This window comes from Lithobates pipiens, unplaced genomic scaffold (genome assembly GCF_037356315.1).
Source record: "Lithobates pipiens isolate NorthernLeopardFrog02 unplaced genomic scaffold, aLitPip1_a1.2 Scaffold_13, whole genome shotgun sequence".
Taxonomy (NCBI): domain Eukaryota; kingdom Metazoa; phylum Chordata; class Amphibia; order Anura; family Ranidae; genus Lithobates; species Lithobates pipiens.
Genome location: NW_027507718.1, coordinates 158,339,575 through 158,366,846, shown reverse-complemented (window position 1 = coordinate 158,366,846; position 27,272 = coordinate 158,339,575). Strand labels below are relative to the sequence as shown.

General features: G+C 45.9%; 1 protein-coding gene across 10 annotated transcripts in view; it reads left to right on the top strand.

The window, feature by feature from the left end:
- Positions 1 to 27,272, top strand: part of SEMA6B (semaphorin 6B) — a 1,482,347-nt gene that overhangs the window by 791,046 nt on the left and 664,029 nt on the right. For all 10 annotated transcript variants that reach the window (XM_077475764.1, XM_077475756.1, XM_077475757.1 and 7 more), the window contains one exon: positions 7,950 to 8,040. In XM_077475764.1, coding sequence (XP_077331890.1) covers positions 7,950 to 8,040 — 91 coding nt within the window. The remainder of the gene's footprint in view (positions 1 to 7,949; positions 8,041 to 27,272) is intronic.

Below are 27,272 nucleotides of genomic sequence, written 5' to 3'. Positions count from 1 at the left end.
GGTGAGTGCACCCACAACGGGGGTTTTTACGATCACAGATGGTGTGGTGAAGGAGCAAATACATTTTGCTGGACACTGATTATCACTTTTCACATGGACTATAGTATTCGGATTCTATTTATTTGGACTGATATATTTTTTTATTTGTTGATTCATTAATTTTGAGTACTTTTGTTTAGATTGATTAATATTTTTTCATAATTTTTTGCACTGGAATATTTTGAGTAATTATTAAGGTATATATATTTTTTGGGGGATATTTATATATATTTGCATGTTTAGCACTTTTTATATATATTTACGGTATACATGTGAATGTTATTGTTATTTTTATTTTATTTTTAGGCAGGATGAGGTTAAGAATTCACCTATTGAGGGCTACGTGTCACATAAGAGTGTAATAAAGACGGCTAAGATAGAACATGAAAGAAACATAATGGAGGAGAGCAAAAAAAAATCCCAAGAAATTCTTAAAGTATGTAAACAGTAAAAAAGGGAGGACAGACAATATTGGCCCCATAAAGAATGAGGAAGGACATCTGGTTACAAAGGATAGGGAGATGGCGAAGGTATTGAATTTATTCTTCTCCTCAGTCTTCACAAGGGAATTGTGGGGCTTCAGTAACCAAAACTGCAGTGTTTACCCTCATGACACATCACAAGAAGCACATCTGTGGTTAAAAGAGGACAGAATTAAAATTAGACTTGGGAAACTTAACATTAATAAACCACCGGGACCAGATGGCTTGCACCTGAGGGTACTTAGGGAACTCAGTCAAGAAATTGCCAGACCATTGTTCCTAATTTTTACTGACAGTCTACTGACTGGAATGGTACCAGCTGATTGGAGAAAAGCCAACGTAGCACCAATATTTAAAAAGGGTCCAAAATATATCACTGGGAATTACAGACCAGTTAGCTTAACATCAATAGTATGTAAACTCTTGGAGGGGATGATAAAGGACTATATAAGATTTTAGTAATGAGAACGGTATCATTAGCAGTAATCACCATGGATTCACGAAGAATCATTCTTGCCAAACCAATCTATTAACCATCTATGAGGAGGTGAGTTGCCATCTAGATAAAGGAAGGCCCATAGACGTGGTCTATCTGGATTTTGCAAAAGCATTTAACACAGTTCCCCATAAACATTTACTGTAAAAAATAAGGTCCATTGGCATGGACCATAGGGTGAGTACATGGATTGAAAACTGGCTACAAGGAGGGTGGTGATAAATAGGGAGTACTCGGAATGGTCAGGCGTGGGTAGTGGGGTCCCTCAGGGTTCTGAGCTGGGACCAATCCTGTTTAATTTGTTCATAAATGACCTGGAGGATGGGGTAAACAGTTCAATCTCTGTATTTGCGGAAGATAATACTAAGCTAAGGGCAATAACTTCTCCGCAGGATTTGGAAACCTTGCAAAAAGATGTGGTAAAGTTGATCCGGGGAAAATCCAATTTCCTCTCGGGGGATCAGGAAGGATTTTTTTCCCCTGCTTTAGCAAATTGGATCATGCTCTGCTGGGATTTTTTTCCTCTCCTCTGGATCAACTGTGGGTATATAGTTGGGTATATGGAATTGTATGATATTATTATTATAATTTTTTTGTGGTTGAACTGGATGGACTTGTGTCCTTTTTCAACCTGACTAACTATGTAACTATGTGAACAAATTAATGGGGTGGGCAACTACATGGTAAATGAGGTTCAATGTAGAAAAAATATAAAATAATGCATTTGGGTGGCAAAAATATGAATGCAATCTATACACTGGGGGGGAGAACCTCTGGGGGAATCTAGGATGGAAAAGGACCTAGGGGTCCTAGTAGATGATAGGCTCAGCAATGGCATGCAATGCCAAGCTGCTGCTAACAAAGCAAACAGATTATTGGCATGCATTAAAAAGGGTATTAATTCCAGAGATAAAACGATAATTCTCTTGCTCTACAAGACTCTAGTTCCGGCCGCAACTAGAGTATGCTGTCCAGTTCTGGGAACCAGTCCTCAGGAAGGATGTACTGGAAATGGAGTGAGTACAAAAAAGGGTAACAAAGCTAATACAGGGTCTGGAGGATATTAGTTATGAGGAAAGGTTGCAAGCACAGAACTTATTCTCTCTGGAGAACAGACGCTTGAGAGGGGATGTGATTTCAATATACAATTACCATATTGGTGACCCCACAATAGGGATAAAACTTTTTCGCAGAAGGGAGTTTAACAAGACTCGTGACCACTCATTAAAATGAGAAGAAAAGAGGTTTAACCTTAAACTAAGTAGAGGGTTCTTTACTGTAAGAGCAGCAAGGATGTGGAATTCCCTTTCACAGGCGGTGGTCTCAGCGGGGGGGGGCATTGATAGTTTCAAGAAACTATTAGATAAGCAACTGAACGACCGCAACATACAGGGATATACAATGTAATACTGACATATAATCACACACATAGGTTGGACTTGATGGTCTTTTTTCAACCTCACCTACTATGTAACTATGTAACTCTGGGGAATGGGATGAAAGGGGGAACTCTGGCGTACTGGACAAAAGGGATAACTCGGGGGACTCGGATGAAAGAGAGAAATCTGGGGAATCGGATAAAAAGGGAGTACTTTTGGGGAATGGGACGAAAGGGAGAAGTCTGGGGACTTGGACAAAAGGGAGAACTCTAGGGAATTGAATGAAATGGAGATCTCTGGGGAATGGGACGAAAGGGAGAACTCTGGGGAATGGGATGAAAAGGAGAACTCTGGGGAAACTGACGAAAGGGAGAACTCTGGGGACTCATACGAAAGGGAGAGCTCTGGAGACACATATGAAAGGGAGAACTCTAGGGACTCATACGAAAGGGAGAACTCTGAGGAATGGGACAAAAGGGATAACTCTGGAGACTTGGATGAAAGGGAGAACTCTGGGGAATCGGACAAAAGGGATAACTCTGGGGTCTCAAACAAAAGGAAGTACTCTGGGGACTCTGATGAAACGGAGATGTTTCTGGGGACTCTAATGAAAGGGAGATTTCTGGGGACTCTAATGAAAGGGAGATTCCTGGGAAATTGGATGAAAGGGAGTACTCTGGGGAATTGGACAAAAGGGAGTACATTGGGGAATTGGACAAAAGGGAGAACTCTGTGAAATTGGATGAAAGCGAGAACTCTGGGAAATTGGACAAAAGGGAGAACTCTGGGAAATCGGATGAAAGGGAAAACTCCTGGAAATCAGATGAAAGGGAGAACTCTGGGAAATTGGACGAAAAGGAGAACTCTGGGAAATTGGACAAAAGTGGGAACGCTGGGGAATGGGACGAAAGGGATAACTCTGGGGAATTGGACAAAAGGGATAACTCTGGGGACTCAGATGAAAGGGAGTACTCTGGGGAATTCAACCAAAGTTAGAACTTTCAGGAATTAGACAAAAGGGAGAACTCTGGGAAATTGGATGAAAGGGAGAACTCTGGGAAATTGGATGAAAGGGAGAACTCTGGGGAATCAGATAAAAGGGAGTACTTTTGGGGAATGGGACGAAAGGGAGAAGTCTGGGGACTTGGACAAAAGGGAGAACTCTAGGGAATTGAATGAAATGGAGATCTCTGGGGAATGGGACGAAAGGGAGAACTCTGGGGAATGGGATGAAAAGGAGAACTCTGGGGACTCATACGAAAGGGAGAGCTCTGGGGACTCATACGAAAGGGAGAACTCTGGGGACTTGGATGAAAGGGAGAACTCTGGGGAATCGGACAAAAGTGATAACTCTGGGGTCTCAAACAAAAGGGAGTACTCTGGCGACTCTGATGAATGGGAGATTTCTGGGGACTCTACTGAAAGGGAGATTTCTGGGGAATTGGACGAAAGGGAGTACTCTGGGGAATTGGACAAAAGGGAGTACATTGGGGAATTGGAGAAAAGGGAGAACTCTGTGAAATTGGACAAAAGGGAGAACTCTGTGAAATCAGATGAAAGGGAGAACTCTGGGAAATCAGATGAAAGGGAGAACTCTGGGAAATCGGATGAAAGTGGGAACTCTGGGGACTCATACGAAAGGGAGAATTCTGGGGAATGGGACGAAAGGGATAACTCTGGGGACTTGGATGAAAGGGAGAACTCTGGGGAATTGGACAAAAGGGATAACTCTTGGGTCTCAAACAAAAGGGAGTACTCTGGGGACTCTGATGAAAGGATGATTTCTGTCTGGGGACTCTGATGAAAGGGAGATTTCTGGGGAATTGGACGAAAGGGCGTACTCTGGGGAATTGGACAAAAGGGAGTACATTGGGGAATTGGAGAAAAGGGAGAACTCTGTGAAATCGGATGAAAGCAAGAACTCTGGGAAATTGGACAAAAGGGAGAACTCTGGGAAATCGGATGAAAGGGAAAACTCTAGGAAATCAGAAGAAAGGGAGAACTCTGTGAAATTGGACAAAAAGGAGAACTCTGGGAAATTGGACAAAAAGGGAGAACTCTGGGGACTTGAAGGAAGGGGAGAACTGTGGGAACTCAGACTAAAGGGAGAACTCTGGGGAATTCAACTTAAGTTAGAACTTTGAGGAATTGGACAAAAGAGAGAACTCTGGGGAATTGGACACAAGGGAGAACTCTGGGAAATTGGATGAAAGGGTGAACTCCGGGGACTCAAACGAAAGGGAGAACTATGGGGAATGGGACAAAGGGAGAACTCTGGCGTATCGAACAAAAAGGAGAACTCTGGGGAATTGGATGAAAGGGTGAACTCCGGGGACTCAAGCGAAAGGCAGAACTCTGGGGACTCGAACGAAAGGGAGAACTCTGAGGACTCAAACGAATTGGAGAACTCTGGGGACTTGAAAGAAAGAGAGGACTCTGGGGACTCGGACGAATTAGAGATATCTGGGGACTCGGACAAAAGGGAGATCTCTGGGGACTAGGACAAACAGGAGAACTCTGGGGAATTGGATGAAAGGGAAAACTCTGGGGAATCGGACGAAAGGGAGAACTCTGGGGAATTGGATAAAAAGGAGTACTCTTGGGAATCGGATGAAAGGGAGAACTCTGGGGTCTCAAACAAAAGGGAGTACTTCGGGGACTGTGATGAAAGGGCAATTTCTGGGGACTCTGATGAAAAGGAGATTTCTGGGGACTCTGATGAAAAGGAGATTTCTGGGGAATTGGACGAAAGGAAGTACTCTGGGGAATTGGAAAATAAGGAGTACACTGGGGAATTGGAGAAAAGGGAGAAATCTGGGATATTAGACGAAAGCGAGAACTCTGGGAAATCTGATGAAAGGGTGAACTCTAGGAAATCAGGTAAAAGGGAGAACTGTGGGAAATCGGACGAAAGTGGGAACTCTGGGGATTTGGACGAAAGGGAGAACTCTGGGGACTCGGACGAAAGGGAGAACTCTGGGGACTCGGACGAAAGGGAGAACTCTGGGGACTCGGACGAAAGGGAGAACTCTGGGGACTCGGACGAAAGGGAGAACTCTGGGGACTCGGACGAAAGGGAGAACTCTGGGGACTCGGACGAAAGGGAGAACTCTGGGGACTCGGACGAAAGGGAGAACTCTGGGCACTCGGACGAAAGGGAGAACTCTGGGCACTCGGACGAAAGGGAGAACTCTGGGCACTCGGACGAAAGGGAGAACTCTGGGCACTCGGACGAAAGGGAGAACTCTGGGGACTCGGATGAAAGGGAGTACTCTGGGGAATTCAACGAAAGTTAGAACTCTGAGGAATTGGACAAAAGGGAGAACTCTGAGGAATAGGAATAAAGGGAAAACTCTGGCGTATCGGACAAAAGGGAGAACTCTGGGAAATTGGATGAAAGTATGAACTCTGAGGACTCGAACGAAAGGGAGAACTCTGGGGAATGGGACAAAGGGGAGAACTCTGCTGTATCAGACAAAAAGGAGAAGTCTGGGGAATTGGATGAAAGGGTGAACTCCGGGGACTCGAACGAAAGGGAGAACTCCGGGGACTCGAACGAAAGGGAGAACTCCGGGGACTCGAACGAAAGGGAGAACTCCGGGGACTCGAACGAAAGGGAGAACTCCGGGGACTCGAACGAAAGGGAGAACTCCGGGGACTCGAACGAAAGGGAGAACTCCGGGGACTCGAACGAAAGGGAGAACTCCGGGGACTCGAATGAAAGGGAGAACTCTGGGGACTCGAACGAAAGAGAGGACTCTGGGGACTCGGTTGAAAGGGAGTACTCTGGGGAATTCAACGAAAGTTAGAACTTTGAGGAACTGGACAAAAGGGAGAACTCTGGCATATCGGACAAAAGAGAGAACTCTGGGAAATTGGATGAAAGGGTGAACTCCGGGGACTCAAGCGAAAGGCAGAACTCTGGGGACTCGAACGAAAGGGAGAACTCTGGGGACTCGAACGAAACAGAGGACTCTGGGGACTCGGACAAATTAGAGATATCTGGGGACTCTGAGGAAAGGGAGAACTCTGGGGACTCTAAAAAAAAGGGAGAACTATGGGGACTTGGACAAACAGGAGAACTCTGGGGAATTGGATGAAAGGGAGTACTATGGGGAATTGGATGAAAGGGAGAACTCTGGGGTTGCAAACAAAAGGGAGTACTCTGGGGACTGTGATGAAAGGGCGATTTCTGGGGACTCTGATGAAAGGGAGATTTCTGGGGACTCTGATGAAAGGGAGATTTCGGGGGACTCTAATGAAAGGGAGATTTTTGGGGAATTGGACGAAAGGAAGTACTCTGGGGAATTGGACAAAAAGGAGTACACTGGGGAATCGGAGAAAAGGGAGAAATCTGGGATATTAGACTAAAGCGAGAACTCTGGGATATTAGACGAAAGCGAGAACTCTGGGAAACTGGACAAAAGGGAGAACTCTGGGAAATCGGACAAAAAGGAGAACTCTGGGAAATCGGATGAAAGTGGGAACTCTGGGGACTCGGATGAAAGGGAGAACTCTGGGGACTCGGATGAAAGGGGAAACTATGGGGACTCGGATGAAAGGGGGAACTATGGGGACTCGGACGAAAGGGAGAACTCTGGGGATTCGGACAAAGGGAGAACTCTGGGCACTCGGACAAAAGGGAGAACTTTGGGCACTCAGACGAAAGGGAGAACTTTGGGCACTCAGACGAAAGGGAGAACTCTGGGGAATCGGATGAAAGGGAGTACTCTGGGGAATTCAACGAAAGTTAGAACTCTGAGGAATCGGACAAAAGGGAGAACTCTGGCGTATCGGACAAAAGGGAGAATTCTGGGAAATTGGATGAAAGCATGAACTCTGGGGAATGGGACAAAGGGGAGAACTCTGCTGTATCGGACAAAAAGGAGAAGTCTGGGGAATTGGATGAAAGGGTGAACTCTGGGGACTCGAACGAAAGGGAGAACTCTGGGGACTCGAGCGAAAGGGAGAACTCTGGGGACTCGAGCGAAAGGGAGAACTCTGGGGACTCGAGCGAAAGGGAGAACTCTGGGGACTCGAGCGAAAGGGAGAACTCTGGGGACTCGAGCGAAAGGGAGAACTCTGGGGACTCGAACAAAAGAGAGGACTCTGGGGACTCTGACTCGAATGAAAGGGAGGACTCTAGGAACATGAACGAAAGGGAGAGCTCTGAAGACTTGAACTAAAGTGAGAACTCTGGGGACTCGGACAAATTAGAGATATTTGGGGACTTGGATGAAAGGGAGAATTCTGGGGACTCTGACAAAAGGGAGATCTCTGGGGACTCGGACAAACAGGAGAACACTGGGGAATTGGATGAAAGGGAGTACTGTGGCGAATTGGATGAAAGGGAAAACTCTGGGGAATCGAACGAAAGGGAGATCTCTGGGGAATTGGATAAAAAGGAGTACTCTTGGGAATCGGATGAAAGCGAGAACTCTGGGGAATCATTGTTTCTTTTTTACTTGGAGTGTCTCTTTAAAAAAAGTATTCAAAACATACAAAGTAAATGAATGGATATGTAGCATTTCACATATATTATGTCTTCCTCAGTTGGATACGCTCGAACAAGTAGGGGAATCATTCAGTGGGATGGCTCGATGTCCTTATGATCCAAAACATGGAAATGTTGCTCTCTTTGCAGGTAAGCCCTGTAAAAATGTTAACCTTTGAATTCTGTCTCGTTTACATTTAACATTATAGCATATTAAACTGATGGCTTATGGTAAATGTTCATAGATACGTTTTGAACATGTAGAGCTAACCCCTGGAGGAGCTGGTTGGTATAACGGGTTCTCTGTTCTTTGCCACAACTCATGCCTTGGCTAAACACATCATACTCTTTTGGGCTATTGAGCGTCCTTCCAGCTTTTCATTATTATGTATCTTTAAACAACCCGTGTCTCCCGCATTTCCCCAATAAACAGACATAGTCACCTTTCTGATGTTGTTAGCTCCATCTCTCAAACTAACTGCCCTGCTCTCATCCTGGGAGCAAACTTTATTCATATAAACAGTAGAGCTTCATGGTTTCACAATTGACCAATCAAGCACAGGCATTCCTTCAAACAGGAGAGGTTATACAACAATGAACAATGACTAGGGGAGTCTTATGGGTGTGTCTGGGCATGGGCAGCGTGTATGATTTCCTGTCCCCTGTCTCTGTAAGCTATCATCTGTCCGACCATAATGCACCCAAAGACTCCCGCTTTTACCGTTGTTCATGAATCCCTATTCTGCTTTGTTCAGAGAACAAAGCATACCCAGACTATACTACCATCCAGTGTGGATGGGAGATTATCTGCAGGTGCATGCCACGGCCCCCCCCCCCGAATTTGTTGATCAGGCACACAGGTGTGACACGGGCGTACATCCACTAAACCGCTAATGTCTTTGTAGAGCGAACACATCCCCCCAGACGATCATTCTGTGCATCGCACAGGGGCCCTTTGTTGGTGAAGTAGAATAGTAAAGTATTGAACCAGGCAACACTTAAGCAATGCAGGTTTATTAACAGCTGATGACAAACAGGTTTATGTTCAAAGTATTACAAGATGCAGGTCTAATTTATACAGTTTCTTACAATGCAAGCATATTAGATATAGGTATTCTTATTCCCTAACCAAATTGAAACAATTGTGAATTGCTGTTACCTTGAAACAGAATGGGTCTTTTCTGCCAATTCTTGGGAACACGTCACCTGATAGTCCCCTCACAGAGTTCTGGGTTCCAGCTCCACCAAGTTCGTTAGAGAAATTCACCTGAGACCACACTCTGGAACAAGTTAAGAAGTCTTCTCTGACTTGTACGAGGAGACAAGTTACAGATATTTGCCTGTTGGTTCTGACCTTTATGACCCTTGCAATAGGGCAGCATACACAGAGTTCAGCCTTATGAGCTTCTATCTGACTTGTCTGACTCACAATTGTAGAGCTTGCATTTATATACCCTTTTTACAAGCCTTATCTTAATCATCTCTCCTACATGTGATTGTTTGCTAAGATCTACGTCAATGCAACTAATCATAAATCTGACACCTGTTCTACAACCAGACAAACTTAATTATTCCCAAAATTCCTATATGTTCATATGATGAGTGATTTATAACTGCTTTTGTCCAATTAAAAACACCTGTGCAGAGACAGTCTGGCACCAGCTGTCTTATCAAACTTTCCTCATCATAAGATTTAACTAAGTTCAAGAATTACAGATTTACGACTTATGCGAGAATGAACTTTCAATAACCCTACCAGATGTAGTATATGTGTTACTATATAATCCTATGTGTAAAAGTACTGTGTCACTTACAATATATATATATATATATATATATATATATATATATACACACAAAGCCAATTACTTATTCAATATTGTCTAATCATTAACATACATATATACAAATATATATATATATATATATATATATATATATATATATATATATATATATATTTATATTTATTTATATTTCCTTATTCAATGTATTTTAACAGTTTTAATGAGGGCTCAAGCAGACCTTTGTTTGGCCCTGTCAAACTTAATTTAATGTTCTTTACATAACTTTCCCGTATTCCACCTAATTATTTTAACCACCTGTTTTCTTATCTTTATTTGTCTGATTTATATGCTGTCAAGTGTTTTCTTTTCTAATTAGCGCTTACTTAAAAACTAAAACAATGGACTATCCCAATGAACTTTCACCCAGTAAACTATCTTATAGAAAGCATGAGAAAGAAGCAGAGAGTTCATTTAAAGTTCAACATTTAAAATGAAATCTTTCTAAATCTATCTGTCCCCCCTGTTGAGTAGGGATGAGCTTCGTGTTCGAGTCGAACGTATGTTCGACTCGAACATTGGCTGTTCGTCCGTTCGGCGAAATCCGAACACTTGGTCCGTTCGCGTCAAAATTCGCGTGGCGCTCACGGCCCACAATGCACTGCGATGGCGCAGTGCATTGCTGGCTCATGATTGGCCAAGCATGCACTGTGACTCCGCATGCTTGGCCAATCGCAGCGCCAGCAGCGAGGAGAGCCATGATTGGCCACAGGCAGGATGCCTGTGGCCAATCATAGCTCAGGCTGTGTAGTGCACGCCCCACACTATATAAGGCCGCCATTGCGGCGGCCTCGTGTAGTGTGTTGGCGTCTGAAGCAGTGGGTGTTCTGTGTACCTTCAACACAGTATACACCGATCGTTTTTGGCTGATTTCCTATCTTGCTGTTGTGTAGTGGTTATTGTCTGTGCCCTGACCGCAGTATACACCACTATATTCACTATTCACTTTACTATATTTATATATCTTTAATAATAGAGCTTGCAGTCAGTAGTGTTAGGAGATAGTGCGTGCTGTCTGCGTGCTCTGTACCCAGTAAATACCGCTATATCCACCTACATAGCTGTTCTCTATTTGAGCCCAATTGCCATCTGCAGGAGTTATTGGAAGTTGTCTGTGCCTCCAGCACAGCACAGTATAAATCTGTATATACTCCTTTATCTCTGCTGTTTTCTGGATATTGTCTGCGTGCCCTGACCGCAGTATACACCGCGATATTCACCTCACCTATATAGCTAGTGATCTATCTTTAATAATAGAGCTTGCAGTCAGTAGTGTTAGGAGATAGTGCGTGCTGTCTGCGTGCTCTGTACCCAGTACATACCGCTATATCCACCTACATAGCTGTTCTCTATTTGAGCCCAATTGCCATCTGCAGGAGTTATTGGAAGTTGTCTGTGCCTCCAGCACAGCACAGTATACATCTGTATATACCCCTTTATCTCTGCTGTTTTCTGGTTATTGTCTGCGTGCCCTGACCGCAGTATACACCGCAATATTCACCTCACCTATATAGCTAGTGATCTATCTTTAATAATAGAGCTTGCAGTCAGTAGTGTTAGGAGATAGTGCGTGCTGTCTGCGTGCTCTGTACCCAGTACATACCGCTATATCCACCTACATAGCTGTTCTCTATTTGAGCCCAATTGCCATCTGCAGGAGTTATTGGAAGTTGTGTGTGCCTCCAGCACAGCACAGTATACATCTGTATATACCCCTTTATCTCTGCTGTTCTATAAAAAAGGCATCTGCAGGAGTTAGTGGGTGTTGTGTGCCTCCAGCACAATATAAACTACCCAACTGCTGTTTTACCCAACTCCCTTCAGGCCATTACCATGTCTGGAAGGCCAGCAAGGAGAGGCAGACAGGCGCGAGCCGATAAAAGAGGGCAAGCAGGCTCTGTGTCTAGAGACAACAGTGCTGGTCGTGGACGCAGTGCATTGTCATCAGCACGTGGCCATGGGACATGCTTGTCCTTCTTTTCGGCAGCTGGACATGTTGAACCGCAACATGCCAACGACTTGGTAGAGTGGATGACGAAGCCCTCTTCATCCTCCTCATCCTCTCTCACCCAGTCTCAGGGTAGTAGCAAAGCAGCTGCCAACGCATCGTCTTCCCTCCTCTCAATGTCATCATCAGTGACTCCTTCCCTAGACCCACCACGTCCTCCTGAGGAGTCTCCTGAACTCTTTGAGCACAGTGTTGGGTACATGCTCCAGGAGAATGCCCAGTGTTTTGTGGGCTCTGATGATGACACTCAGCTAGAGGAAGGCAGTAGCGTGAGCGCAGAGAGAGGGGATGCTCAAGAAGGACAGCAATCTGGCAGTCATGTTCCACAAGCTGCAGCATACTGCCAGGTTTGCTACAGCGATGAACAGGGAGGGGATGATGAGGGCACTGACTCCACGTGGGTGCCTGGAAGGAGGGAGGAGGAGGAGGCACATGTCCAACGAGGCAGGATACCCTCCGGGGGCCAGCTTAGGGGCAGCACACCGACTGAATCACACCGCAGAGCTCCGCCTGTGCAGAGCGCTGCCTCTGCGCGTTATTCTAAAAGTTCTTTGGTGTGGGCCTTTTTTGAGACGACTGCATCAGATCGCACCGCTGCTATTTGCAACATATGTCTCAAGCGTATCTCACGTGGCCAAAACATCAGCCGCTTGGGCACCACATGCTTGACCAGACATATGTTGACCTGCCATGCAGCTCGTTGGCAAGCGCACCTCAAAGACCCACACCAAAGAACAAAGCGGACCTCTCCTTGCTCCTCATCAGCTGGCATCTCCAACCCCACTAGACCTTCAGTCCTCTCTGAAACCTGCTCTGAGAGGAATGAAGGTGTAGAATTAGGTGTGTCACAGCCAAGTGCTTCCGGGAACTCTGCTAGCGGTACACCCACGTCCGATTATAGCAGGCAAATGTCCCTGCCCCAGCTGCTGGACCGGCGGAAGAAGTTTACTCCCAGCCATCCACATGCCCAGCGGTTGAATGCTAGCTTGGCTAAATTGCTAGCACTTCAACTGCTGCCTTTTCAGTTGGTAGACTCGGCCCCCTTCCGTGAGTTTGTACAATGTGCGGTTCCTCAGTGGCAGGTCCCCAAATGCCACTTTTTCTCACGGAAGGCAATGTCCTTGCTTCGCTGGACAGGGCGGTCAGCGGTAAGGTGCATATTACCGCTGACTCATGGTCCAGCAGGCATGGACAGGGACGTTACCTGTCTTTCACGGCCCATTGGGTCACTCTTCTGGCTGCTGGGAAGGATGCAGGACAAGGTGCAGTAGTGTTGGAGGTTGTTCCACCACCACGCCTCCAAAATGCTACTATTGGTTGTGACACACCTCTCTCCTCCACCCCCTCCTCTTCTTCTTCCTCCATGGCCTCTTCCAGTACTCTGTCCTCAGAACAAGCGGTGCTTCGTAGGCGTTCCAGGGGCTACGCAAGTACGCAGGCAAAACGATGCCATGCCGTGCTTGCGCTGGTTTGTTTGGGGGACAGGAGCCACACTGGGGCGGATGTTTTGTCAGCTCTGCAGGGGCAGGCCGAGAGGTGGTTGACGCCACGCCAGCTTAAGCCAGGAATGGTGGTTTGCGACAATGGCACCAACCTCCTCTCCGCCCTCCGACAGGGACAACTGACCCATGTGCCCTGTGTAGCTCACGTCCTTAACCTGGTGGTGCAGCGGTTCTTGGGCAGGTACCCCGGCTTACAGGATGTCCTGAAGCAGGCCAGGAAAGTCTGTGTGCATTTCCGCCGATCATTTAATGCCTGTGCTCGGCTGGCTGAGCTCCAAAAGGAGTTGAACCTGCCCAAGAACCGCCTTATATGTGACATGCCCACCAGATGGAACTCAACATTGGCCATGCTGCAGCGGCTGCACACGCAGCAGAGGGCCATCAATGAGTACCTGTGCGACTACGGCACCAGGACAGGGTCAGGGGAGCTTGGTTTTTTCTCACCACGCCAGTGGGGCATGATCAGGGATGCATGCACTGTCCTGTCACCGTTTGAGGAGGCCACAAGGATGGTGAGCAGTGACAGTGCATGCATCAGTGACACTGTACCTCTTGTCCACCTCTTGGAGCATACGCTGCGTGGAATAATGGACAGGGCACTTGAGGCAGAACAGAGGCAGGAAGAGGAGGACTTCCTTGCCTCTCAAGGCCCCCTTTATCCAGAGGGGTGCCACCCATCACACAAGAAGAGGATGAGGAGGAGGAAGAGGAGGAGGAGGATGATTGTGTCAGCATGGAGGTGGAGGCTGGCACTCAGCATCAGCATCAGCAGCAGCAGCAGCAGCAGCAGTCTTGTAGGGATGATTTACAGTCCCAAGAAACACGTGGACTTGTACGTGGCTGGGAGGAGGTAGCTGCGGATCATGTTGTCCTTAGTGACCCAGAGGACTCCGGACCGAATGCCTCAGCTAACCTACGCTGCATGGCCTCCCTGATCCTGCAAAGCCTGTGGAAGGATCCTCGTATTCTTCGGATCAAGGAGAGGGACCATTACTGGCTGGCCACTCTCCTTGATCCACGGTACGAGGGTAAGGTTGCCGACCTTATCTTGCCATCGCAGAGGGAGCAGAGGATGAGACATCTCCGGGAGGCCTTGCAGAAAGGTCTGTGCAATGCGTTCCCAGAGACTGGGAGGTTACAAACTCCTGGTCCTGGACAACGTGTTGCTGAGGCATCGGTCAGAAGGAGCGGTGGAGAAGGTGGCCGTCTGACTGATGCTTTCAGACAATTTTTTAGTCCGCAGCCCCAAAGTATGATCGGTTCCAGCACCCATCGCCAGCGTCTGATTTACATGGTGCAGGAATACCTAGGGGCAAGGTCAGACTTGGACACCTTTCCCACCGAAAATCCTCTGGCTTACTGGGTCTTGAGGATGGATCACTGGCCAGAGCTTGCACAGTATGCAATTGAGCTACTGGCCTGTCCTGCATCCAGCGTTCTTTCGGAACGCACCTTCAGTGCTGCTGGTGGCTTTGTTACCGATCACAGGGTGCGCCTGTCCACCGAATCAGTTGATCGACTGACCTTCATCAAGATGAATCAGTCTTGGATCACCCACAGCTACCAAGCACCTGAAGCTGATGTAACAGAATAATTTTTTTTGAAATACCACATCCCTTCAAGACTGCCTATGCTGATGCTGAGTGACTGTCCTGTTATGTTGATTGTCTATCCTCTTCCTCCTCCGCTGATATGTTGGAAGAACATTTCTGGTTCTGGTTGATGCCATCAGCCCAATTTTTCTGCCCCTGTTTAACAGGGGCGTTTAAGTACAATTTTTGATGCAATGCTTTGCAGCAGGGCTAATTCCTGCAATAAAACTAGAGTATATGGAAGAGGTTGCAGTGTGGTGGCACCAGCACTAGTGCTTAAGGCCCAATTTTTCTGCCCCTGTTTAACAGGGGCGTTTAAGTACAATTTTTGATGCAATGCTTTGCAGCAGGGCTAATTCCTGCAATAAAACTAGAGTATATGGAAGAGGTTGCAGTGTGGTGGCACCAGCAGCAGTGCCTAAGGCCAAATTTTTCTGCCCCTGTTTAACAGGGACATGTAATTACAATTCTTGATATAATATTTCACAGAAGGGCCCCTTCCTGTGCCCACCCAGAGTAACGGTGAGGACTTATAGTGTTGTGGCACCAGCACCACAACCACCAAAGGTCAATTTTTCTACCACTGTTCAACAATGGCATGTAATTACAATTCTTGATATAATCGTTCACAACAGGGCGCTCCAGCGCCCACCAAGAGTCACTTTGAGGGCTTACAATGTTGTGGCAAAACCAACACCTTGTTCCGCCATTTCTGCAGAGCATATAGGGCAGGCCCCTACTTTCAAACATCCAACTTACAAACATCTCCTACTTGCAAACGGAAGGAGACAACAGCAAGTGAGATGAAAAAAGATGGACGACAAAACAAATTATACAGGGGTGATAACCCTTCCCTATGTTTTCCAAAAAGCTAAAAATCTTTTTTTTGACTGGAGCTACACTTTCAAAATGTACCAGTTGAAAATTACAAACAGATTCAACTTAACACAACAAACCTACACAGTCCCTGTCTTGTTTGCACCGCCTGTATACTGCTGTTCTGAGTATATAGGGCCTGGGGGCCACACGCATTTCCTTTTTTTAATATGGGTACAAGGTTCCCCTTAATATGCGTACAAGACCCAAATAGGCTGGTAATGGGCAGGGAGGGCTACCCATGCCATTTTTCTGAATGATTTTCAACCATATTGCAGGAACCAGATATAACATTAAAACCGCAAGCAGTTTTAAATGGTGTTATTTCCGTTTAATGTCATTTTGTGCAGGGACTGTTCTAAACACGGGAAACACGTGGCACTTCACAGGCATACTACAGAAACCCCCCAGGCACCATATTTACAGGAATATTTCACTTTTTTTTTTTTCACTTTAATCGTCATTAACCACTTCCCGACCGCCGCACGACGATGTACGTCGACAGAATGGCACGGGCAGGTATTATGGGCGTACCTGTACGTCCCTGCCTTCCCGCGGGTCGGGGGCACGATCGGGCCCCCGCCCGGTGCCTGCGGCGGTCGGTATTCGTTCGCGAGCGATCCGGGATGAGGGGGCGGCCATTCATTCATGGCCACCCCCTCGCGATCGCTCCCGACGAATAGAAATCCTTCGTGACATCACTTCCTCTCCTGTAATGTAAACACAGGAGAGGAAGTGATGTAATCTCTCCTCCGTGTCGGTATTTTTCATTCCGACACCGAGGAGAGAGGATCGGTGAGTTGCACCAACACGACACTTCACAGTAGAACATGCCAGGCACACTCACACCCCCCGATCACCCCCCCAATTACCCCTGCCCCCCAGTCACAGTGACACCAATGTCATTTTTTTTTTTTTTTTGCATTGGTGTCATTTGTGACTGTAATAACTGTTAGGGCAGTTAGGGTTAGCCCCCTTTAGTTCTAATGTACCCCCCTAACCCCCCAATAAAGGTTTAACCCCGTGATCACCCCCCGTCACCAGTGTCACTAAGGCTGGGTTCACATTGCAGCGGTTTATGAGAACGAATGTGATTCGCACCGCACTGCAGTGCAAATCACATCCGATCTCTGTGCGATTCGAGTTCAGCCATACAGATAGTATGGCTGAATTCGCATCGCACCCGCCGCACCCGCCGCAAATTCGCACGGGACCCTTTTTTTGGCCCGCAGCAGAATCGGATCGCATGGGTGTTCACACCATGCGATCCGAGTTTGCAGATCGCACTGCGATATGCGAACTGATCTGGGGGTGTCATTAACATTTCACTGACACTCCCAGCAGTTCGCATAGGGCAGTGTGAACTGCCGCCGGGAGGCATGCGATGCGGGAACCCGCCGCGGATTTGTGGCGTTCCCGCATCGCTCCAGTGTGAACCCAGCCTAATAAGCGATCGTTTTTCTGATCGCTGTATTAGTGTCACAGGTGACGCTAGTTAGGCAGGTAGGTATTTAGGTTCGCCGCAGCTTTTTATAGCGCCAGGGACCCCCATATACTACCGCATAAAGCCCCCTGATTGCCCCCTAGTTAACCCTTTCACCAGTGATCACCATATAACTGTTACAGGTGACGCTGGTTGGTTAGTTATTTTTTTATAGTTTCAGGGCACCCGCCATTTATTACCTAATAAAGGTTTAACCCCCTGATCACCCGGCGGGTGTCATTTGTGACTGTAATAACTGTTAGGGCAGTTAGGGTTAGCCCCCTTTAGTTCTAAGGTACCCCCCTAACCCCCCCAATAAAGGTTTAACCCCGTGATCACCCCCCGTCGCCAGTGTCACTAAGGCTGGGTTCACATTGCAGCGGTTTATGAGAACGGATGTGATTCGCACCGCACTGCAGTGCAAATCACATCCGATCTCTGTGCGATTCTAGTTCAGCCATACAGATAGTATACAGATAGTATGGCTGAATTCGTGTCGCACTCGCCGCAAACTCGCACGGGACCCTTTTTTTGGTCCGCAGCAGAATCGGATCGCATGGGTGTTCACACCATGCGATCCGAGTTTGCAGATCGCACTGCGATATGCGAACTGATCTGGGGGTGTCATTAACATTTCACTGACACTCCCAGCAGTTCGCATAGGGCAGTGTGAACTGCCGCCGGGAGGCATGCGATGCGGGAACCCGCCGCGGATTCGTGGCGTTCCCGCATCGCTCCAGTGTGAACCCAGCCTAATAAGCGATCGTTTTTCTGATCGCTGTATTAGTGTCACAGGTGACGCTAGTTAGGCAGGTAGGTATTTAGGTTCGCCGCAGCTTTTTATAGCGCCAGGGACCCCCATATACTACCGCATAAAGCCCCCTGATTGCCCCCTAGTTAACCCTTTCACCAGTGATCACCATATAACTGTTACAGGTGACGCTGGTTGGTTAGTTATTTTTTTATAGTTTCAGGGCATCCGCCATTTATTACCTAGTCTCACTAGTGTACCCCTAAATTTAGGGGTGTCTACTTTCCAAAATGGGGTCATTTGGGGGGGGTTTGTGCCATCTTGGCATTTTATGGCCTTCAAAACTGTAACGCCCTTAGAAAGCCTGAAGGCGGTGCTTGGTTTTCGGGGCCCCGTACGCGGCTAGGCTCCCAAAAAGTCCCACATATGTGGTATCCCCGTACTCAGGAGAAGCAGCAGAATTTATTTTGGGGTGTCATTTCACATATGCCCATGGCATGCGTGAGCAATATATCATTTAGTGACAACTTTGTGAAAAAAAAAAAAAAAAAAAGTTTGTAATTTTCCCGCAACTTGTGGCAAAATATAAAATATTCCATGGACTCAACATGCCTCTCAGCAAATAGCTTGGGTGTCTACTTTCTAAAATGGGGTCATTTGTGGGGGTTTTGTGCCATCTTGGCATTTTATGGCCTTCAAAACTGTAATAGGTAGTGAGGAGTGAAGTCAAATATTTACGCCCTTAGAAAACCTGAAGGCGGTTCTTGGTTTTCGGGGCCCCGTATGCGGCTAGGCTCCCAAAAAATCCCACACGTGGTATCCCCGTACTCAGGAGAAGCAGCAGAATTTATTTTGGGGTGTCATTTCACATATGCCCATGGCATGCGTGAGCAATATATCATTTAGTGACAACTTTGTGAAAAAAAAAAAAAAAGTTTGTAATTTTCCCGCAACTTGTGGCAAAATATAAAATATTCCATGGACTCAACATGCCTCTCAGCAAATAGCTTGGGGTGTCTACTTTCTAAAATGGGGTCATTTGTGGGGGTTTTGTGCCATCTTGGCATTTTATGGCCTTCAAAACTGTAATAGGTAGTGAGAAGTGAAATCAAAAATTTACGCCCTTAGAAAGCCTGAAGGCGGTGCTTGGTTTTCGGGGCCCCGTACGCGGCTAGGCTCCCAAAAAGTCCCACATATGTGGTATCCCCGTACTCAGGAGAAGCAGCAGAATTTATTTTGGGGTGTCATTTCACATATGCCCATGGCATGCGTGAGCAATATATCATTTAGTGACAACTTTGTGAAAAAAAAAAAAAAAAGTTTGTAATTTTCCCACAACTTGTGGCAAAATATAAAATATTCCATGGACTCAACATGCCTCTCAGCAAATAGCTTGGGGTGTCTACTTTCTAAAATGGGGTCATTTGTGGGGGTTTTGTGCCATCTTGGCATTTTATGGCCTTCAAAACTGTAATAGGTAGTGAGAAGTGAAATCAAAAATTTACGCCCTTAGAAAGCCTGAAGGCGGTGCTTGGTTTTCGGGGCCCCGTACGCGGCTAGGCTCCCAAAAAGTCCCACATATGTGGTATTCCCGTACTCAGGAGAAGCAGCAGAATTTATTTTGGGGTGTCATTTCACATATGCCCATAGCATGTGTGAGCAATATATCATTTAGTGACAACTTTGTGTAAAAAAAAAAATTTTTTTTTTGTCATTATTCAATCGCTTGAGGCAAAAAAATAAAATATTCAATGAGCTCAACATGCCACTTATCAATTTCCTTAGGGGGTCTACTTTCCAAAATGGGGTCATTTTGGGGGGGTTTTGTACTGCCCTGCCATTTTAGCACCTCAAGAAATGAGATAGGCAGTCGTAAACTAAAAGCTGCGTAAATTCCAGAAAATGTACCTTAGTTTGTAGATGTGACAACTTTTGCGCAAACCAATAAATACACAATTATTGACTTTTTTTTTACCAAAGACATGTGGCTGAATACATTTTGGCCTAAATGTATGACTAAAATTGAGTTTATTGGATTTTTCTAATAACAAAAAGTAGAAAATATCATTTTTTTTCAAAATTTGCGGTCTTTTTCCATTTATATCGCAAAAAATAAAAATCGCAGAGGCAATCAAATACCATCAAAAGAAAGCTCTATTTGTGGGAAGAAAAGGACGCAAATTTTGTTTGGGTACAACATTGCATGACCGCGCAATTACCAGTTAAAGCAGCGCAGTGCCAAATTGTAAAAAGACCTCTGGTCATTTACCAGCAAAATGGTCCGGTCTGAAAGTGGTTAAAATCAGTGCTCCCGCCAAAACGGCCATTTTTAAAAACATTTTAGGCATTGACCCATGTCCCCTGGGGCAGGAGCCAGGTCCCCAAACCCTTTTTAGGACAGTATCTTGCATATTAGCCGTTAAAATTAGCACTTTTCATTTCGAACGTTCGAGTCCCATAGACTTCAATGGGGTTCTAACGTTCGTAACGAACGTGGGGTACGTTCGAAAGTTCTGGTGCGAACCGAACCGGGGGGTGTTCGGCTCATCCCTACTGTTGAGTCATAAGCCTCACAGCAATTACAGTACAGATCACCCACCATGCCCAACAGAGACCCCATGCACCCGACACTTATCACATAAATTGTCAGAAAAAAAAACATTAAATTGTCCAAAAATAAAAATAAATTGTCCAAAAATAAAAATAAAATCAGTCCAATCAAAAATACACTGTATCTTCTTCTGTAGCTGCAAAGTCCTTCTCCATATGTGGCACGGAAGACATAATTGTCAGTCTCAGTGGTATCATGATCATCCTTGCCACAACTTCTTGCAACAGGCAACAGTTACTAGACATGTGCGATTCGTTTCGCGTGAATCTCAAATTCGTACGAATTTCCCCAAATTCGTACGTTTGGAAGGATCCGAAATACGAAATGCCATGCGTCTGAATTCTGTACGCAATACGAACTTTTGTTTACGAATTTCAGATTTCGGATCAGTTGTCGTTGCATCGACGACTCAGTCATTATGCTTATTATGAGGGGCTCCCACCGTCCCTGTGTTATGCTGACTTACTCCTGGGGCTGTACCTCTGCTGTGCTCATTATGAGGGGCTCCCATCATCCCTGTGCTATGCTGACTTCCTCTTGGGGCTGCTTATTATGAGGGGCTCCCACCATCCCTGTGCTATGCTGACTTCCTCCTGGAGCTGCTTATTATGAGGGGCTCCCACCATCCCTGTGCTATGCTGACTTCCTCCTGGGGCTGTACCTCTGCTGTGCATATTATGAGGGGCTCCCACCATCCCTGTGCTGTGCTGACTTCCTCCTGGGCTGCTTATTATGAGGGGCTCCCACCATCCCTGTGCTGTGCTTACTTCCTTCTGGGGCTGTACCTCTGCTGTGCATATTATGAGGGGCTCCCACCATCCCTGTGCTGTGCTGACTTCCTCCTGGGGCTGCTTATTATGAGGGGCTTCCACCATCCCTGTGCTGTGCTGACTTCCTCCTGGGGCTGTACCTCTGCTGTGCTCATTATGAGGGGTTTCCACCATTCCTGTGCTGTACTGACATACTGAGCACAGCAGGGGTACAGCCCCAGGAGGAAGTCAGCACAGCACAGGGATGGTGGGAGCCCCTCATAATAAGCAGCCCCAGGAGGAAGTCAGCATAGCACAGGGATGGTGGGAGCCCCTCATAATGAGTACAGCAGAGGTATAGCCCAGGAGGAAGTCAGCATAGCACAGGGATGGTGGGAGCCCCTCATAATGAGCACAGCAGAGGTATAGCCCCAGGAGGAAGTCAGCATAGCACAGGGATGGTGGGAGCCCCTCATAATAAGCAGCCCCAGGAGGAAGTCAGCATAGCACAGGGATGGTGGGAGCTCCTCATAATAAGCAGCCCCAGGAGGAAGTCAGCACAACACAGGGATGGTGGGAGCCCCGCATAACGAGCCCATGGCTGCCATGCACAGCTGCTCCAGTTTTGATCCCCCGCACTGTACGGGGTCACCAGGAATGTGCGGGTCACTGGAAATTGTTTGATGTTACCAAGCATGTGCTCTGAACACATCCCCGGTGACCCCAAACAGTGTGGGGTGATCAGGCGAAAACTGGACCAGCAATGCATGGCAGACAATCCGCTTATCTCTTTTATTTTCAAATCTTAATGGAACAAACTAAAGAGAAGCTGATTGGTTGCCATGGGCAACTGCTCCAGATTCTGTTCGCTTCAATTTTGATCAATTTCCCTAAATGTCTTTTTATCTGTTCTAGCAGTCATATGTGTAAATGAGAAGAATGGTGGGGGCACATCAGGGCACATTGGAGCACATCAGGGCACATTGGGGCACATCAGGGCACCTTGGGGCACATCAGGGCACATCGGGCATATCAGGGCATATTGTAGCACATTGGGACACATTGGGGAGCATCAGGGCACATTGGGGCACATCAGGGCATATTGGAGCACATCGGGGCACATCAGGGCACATCGGGGCATATCAGGGCATATTGGAGCACATTGGGACACATTGGGGAACATCAGGGCACATTGGGGAACATCAGGGCACAACGTTTACCAGCCAGCATGCAGAGTAGCGCAGGAAGCGTGTGTAATAAGTTCTCTCTCCGCTCCTGCCTTCCTCTGTTCCACCCTGAGGAGGTGGCTGTCCCTCACACTCCGATGGAAGTGGCCAGCCATCTTCCGACAAGAGTCCACCACTTTGGACAGCCTTCCATCGCTACCAGAAATGGTCTCCACCAACCGAAAACTGTCAGTTACCACCTGGTGGAGAAGGTGGGCTGAGCAGCGCACACCCACAAAGCTGCCATCCCTTACAGCCTTGACCATGTTGCTGCCTCCATCAGTGACAACATAGCCAATCCGGTAGTTGCTGTCTGCCTGTCCAAACCACTGCAACAACATTTTCTGCAGGGCTTGCAGGATGTTTTGCGCTGTGTGCTTTTCATCAAGCACCTCAGCGTGCAGGAGGAAGGAACGGTACCCATGTTTGTCAACTGCTGACGAGGATCCAGATGTTTGAACTACATCATGGGACACCTTGGCCTGCCACCAATGTGCCATCAGGGACAGGAAGGCATGCTGGGCACTACACGCACTCCACAGGTCAGTGGTCAGGTGCACTGCCTGTCCACCTGCCCTTCCAATCTCCTCCTTGAGAACCCCGACACAAGACCTGTATAAGGCTGGCACCACAGTTTGGCTGAAGGTCTTACGTGATGGCACACGGTACTGTGGTGCAACAGCCTGCATCAATTGCTTGAAGGGCTCACCTTCCAGGTGCTCCTCCAACTGCAATGAGCTGGCCAATCAGGCGTGTTATTTTATGCACATGCTCCCGAGACATACCCTTACTATGAAAGCCACCAAAATCTTCCAGGGTGGCCTGGCTGGGATGCGGGATGGTAACAGCATTCTTTTCTGCCTTATACTGGCTGGTGGTGCTGGCACTCATGGTGGCTGTGGCGGTGCCACTATTGGTTCCCCCTTTGGTGTTTGGAGGAGTGGCCATAATACTTTTCTCCCCTAACAGCACTGCATGGTGGTGCACACGCATGTGCTGGTTCATGCCACTATTACTGAGATGCCCTATGTCTCGGCCCCGGCTTACCTCCCTGCCACAGTGATTGCATTTGGCCTTCTGACCGACACCAATTCTTTTAAAATGCTGCCAAATGCTGGAACGGCAGCCACCACCTCGGACACTGCCTGATGGAATACCTTCCACTGCAGTGGTCACACTCTCTTTCTGAATTTCGGCAGGAGCGGGAGGAAGAGACCTGAACATCCCAGGTATTTTGGGTTCTGTGATGGATTGAGGTCTAATGGTTGCATTGGCCCATTCTGATGCTCGAGGCTTAGAAAGCACTTGGGCAGGGGTCTTTTCAGGAGAAAAAAGTAGTGGGGACTGAGGGGAGATACTTTCTGGGCTGTCGGTGGTGCCAACATGGGTAGAGGGCTGGAAATTAAATTTGTCTACAACAATGTCAGGAAAGCCTGCTTCCACCTCTTTCACATTGCCAAGGGAACAGTGATCATTAGAAGCAGTAAACTCTGTCTCCTTGCTGACCACTGCCAAGCTCCCTGTAGGGCTGATGGTGATGGCACTGGCAGCAATGGTGGTGGTGACATCATCGTGAGCCTCGGCCTCCTGACATGTTTCCTGCTGCATGGCCAGGATCTCCATCTTTGGCTGCACAAATGTATGTGCACTTGGAACCCCTTTGGCCTGCCCTCTTCCATAAAAGGTACCAATGGGCAGCATGTTACCAGCAGCAGTGGCAGAGGTGGTAGCGCCACTTTTGCTATGAATTGTGCTGCTTGTTCTAGGAGGTAAATCCTGAAACAGCTGGCAACATGCAAATGTCTGCTCTTTGCAAGGCTCTTTACCACCAGCAGTCTTCACTCCCAGTCGCCTCAGCTTTATGGGAGGTGAGCTGAGCTCAGAGGGCGCAGAGACAGAATGTCCCACCTGCTGCTCATGTACACAGCTCATAGCTCTCCCTCTCCCAGCAGCACTCTTACTGCTTTTTTGGCCTTCTTTGCTGCTCATTTTTCCTTTAAAAGTTAGAAAAATGTAGACAAAAAAAAATATGATTTTGATTGCAGCAAACTAACACCAAAATCACCAAATGTACAAAAAAATATTATACAAACAGAAAATAACAAAATATTAACTAAATGAAACAAGAAATGAAAAAAAAAAGATCTCTCAAAACCAACCAAAAAACGAAAAAAAAAAACAGAAACTAAACACTAAGAGATGATACACTTGCAAACTACAACAGATATAAACTAAAATGAACAATGAAAAACTAAGGATTGCAAAGATATTCGCTCAGATGCACAGACAAATAATCGTGTGATCTGCTCCACTACACTAATTAACCCACAAAGGGAAGTCTCATGATCGGGCCTGCCCTGTAGGCCTCAGCAGCAGAAGAAAACCTCTGATTGGTCAACCAAGTCACATGTTGTTTCCGTAGTAACGAAATTTGGACATATTGTCATATTGAGGTATATATTTTTTCCTTTAAATTCATCGTAAAGAACGTTCGTACACATTAACAAACCCAACGACAATTCGTATTTCGTACGAATTGAAATTGAATTTCGGACACGAAATACGAAGTACGAATTAATTCTAACACGAACCGGAACGGAACGAAACAAATTTATTGACGGCGCCCATGTCTAACAGTTACTCATCAACATCACATCAAGGATAACAGGGAAGAGGAACAATCCGTTTAGCTAGTGAATAAAAGCCAAGTATGTGGTTCCAGGGACCATTCAGCAGACTCAGTCCCATAAGGCTCTGCCTTTTCCTGCATGGGTCTTTTCAGCTTAGCCAAGTGCTTGATGTGTCTGGAGAGATATCCTTCTTCATCATCATTTGCTGGTCCAGTATCATAGCACAAGCTGCTTTGGATGCTGTAAGACACAAGTTCAGTGCATACCTGATACCTGTTCTGAAAAGGTACAAGTCTCAGATGATTCAGTTCCCCCTTTATTGCATGAAATCCTTCCTTTGTGGCAATTAACATTTGTAACAAGTTGCATCATGTCTTCTGTGATCATCTGATATTTGTCTAGATATAAAATACACTTTAAAATTATAGTAAAATAAAAAAAAAAAAAAAAAAAAAAATAGTCAGTGTCTGGATACAATAGGTCTCTGGCAAGTATTACAGGGCAACCTACAATGCAATGGCTCCTACACTATCATTTTATCTAATAACTTAATTTAGTGTGTTCCTTTTACTTCTACAACATCCGCTAAATTAATATACATGTATCTATATAGTTTTATCATAATACAATACTCTTATGCCCCATACACATGGTTGGAAATTCCAACGGAAAAAGTCTGATCAAATTATGTTGTCGAAAAATCCGATCGTGTGTGGGCTCTATTCGACTTTTTCTGTCGGAATTTCCGATGGAAAAAGTTTGAGAGCTAGATCTATAATTTTCCCACAACAAAATCCAATCTGACTTTTTATGATCGTGTGTAGAGAATTCCAATGCACAAAGTGCCACGCATGTTCAGAAGTAATTTGGATATGAAAGCTATTAGCTACTGGCCTCTACATAGTCCCGTCGTATGTGTATAATGGCACCTCATTCCGAATGATCAGATTTTTGGACAACTTTGTGCGACCGTGTGTATGCAAGACAAGTTTCGGGCAAAATCCGTCAGAAAAAAATCAGATGGATTTTGTGGTCGGAATGTCTGAACATGTGTATGGGGCATTAGAATATTCCTCAACATTATTAGTACATGTTTTCAGTATGAAGTATTTTATATAGACTATTCTTTTACATTTCCCAACCTATACTATATCCCATACAATAATTGTAAAATTGTTACAATTTCTTAACCTTGACTCAACCTATCAGTCACTACTACCCTGGTCATGTCATACTGTTAATATAGTCAGTCCAGATATTTCACTAGATTTAATTCTGCAGTCTTCCCACAAAGTTTAAAACATCATATTAAATAAATCTGTACACACATATATATCTTGCTTTTTGTATAAGTATCCCCCAACATATAAATGAGAGTTCTTGCAAATATCAAGATGTAAATACCATAACGTATCTTATAAAGCATCAACACCATACATTCTTAGCAAAATGCCATATTCAATATTTTACACCTCCCCACTTATTTTTTTATTTTTTCTTTCAAAAAATGATAAAACTATTTGTTTATAATGATTGAACATTTTCTCAAAGTGGAACTCTACTCATAAAAATGTGATAAAAATAATGTTCATTTAACAAGAAAAATACATTCCACATTAATTATTATGCTACCAGTTTACTGAAGCCCAGAACCTATGAGCAGCAGTAGAATTTCAGGCAGACTGGCCAGTGGATTTTAATCAGTGCAAAAAATAGAGCACAACTGAGTATGTGCTGAGCAGAGTGGATTTTAAACAGTATAGGCATTTTTTTTTTACTGTGTTTCATAGCTACACCCGCAAAAGGGGTAAAGCCTCAAGTGATCCAGCAGGAATTCATTTTCTGACCAAAGTTCCACTTTAAAGTGTTCACAATAATAATACTTATAGCATATATAACAATCAAAACAACTGTAATTCTCTACATACAGAGTATCACATACAAATATTTAAAATTGTCTATTACTGAAATACTTTTAATGTCTTTTTTCTGCAGCAGTCTCTTGTATGCATTCCACTTGCACTTTTCTTTTATCCAGAAGTAAATGAAGCATTAACCTGATTACAACAATTTTTTCAATTTGTTTCTCAACTGCTTAATGTGTTCCCCA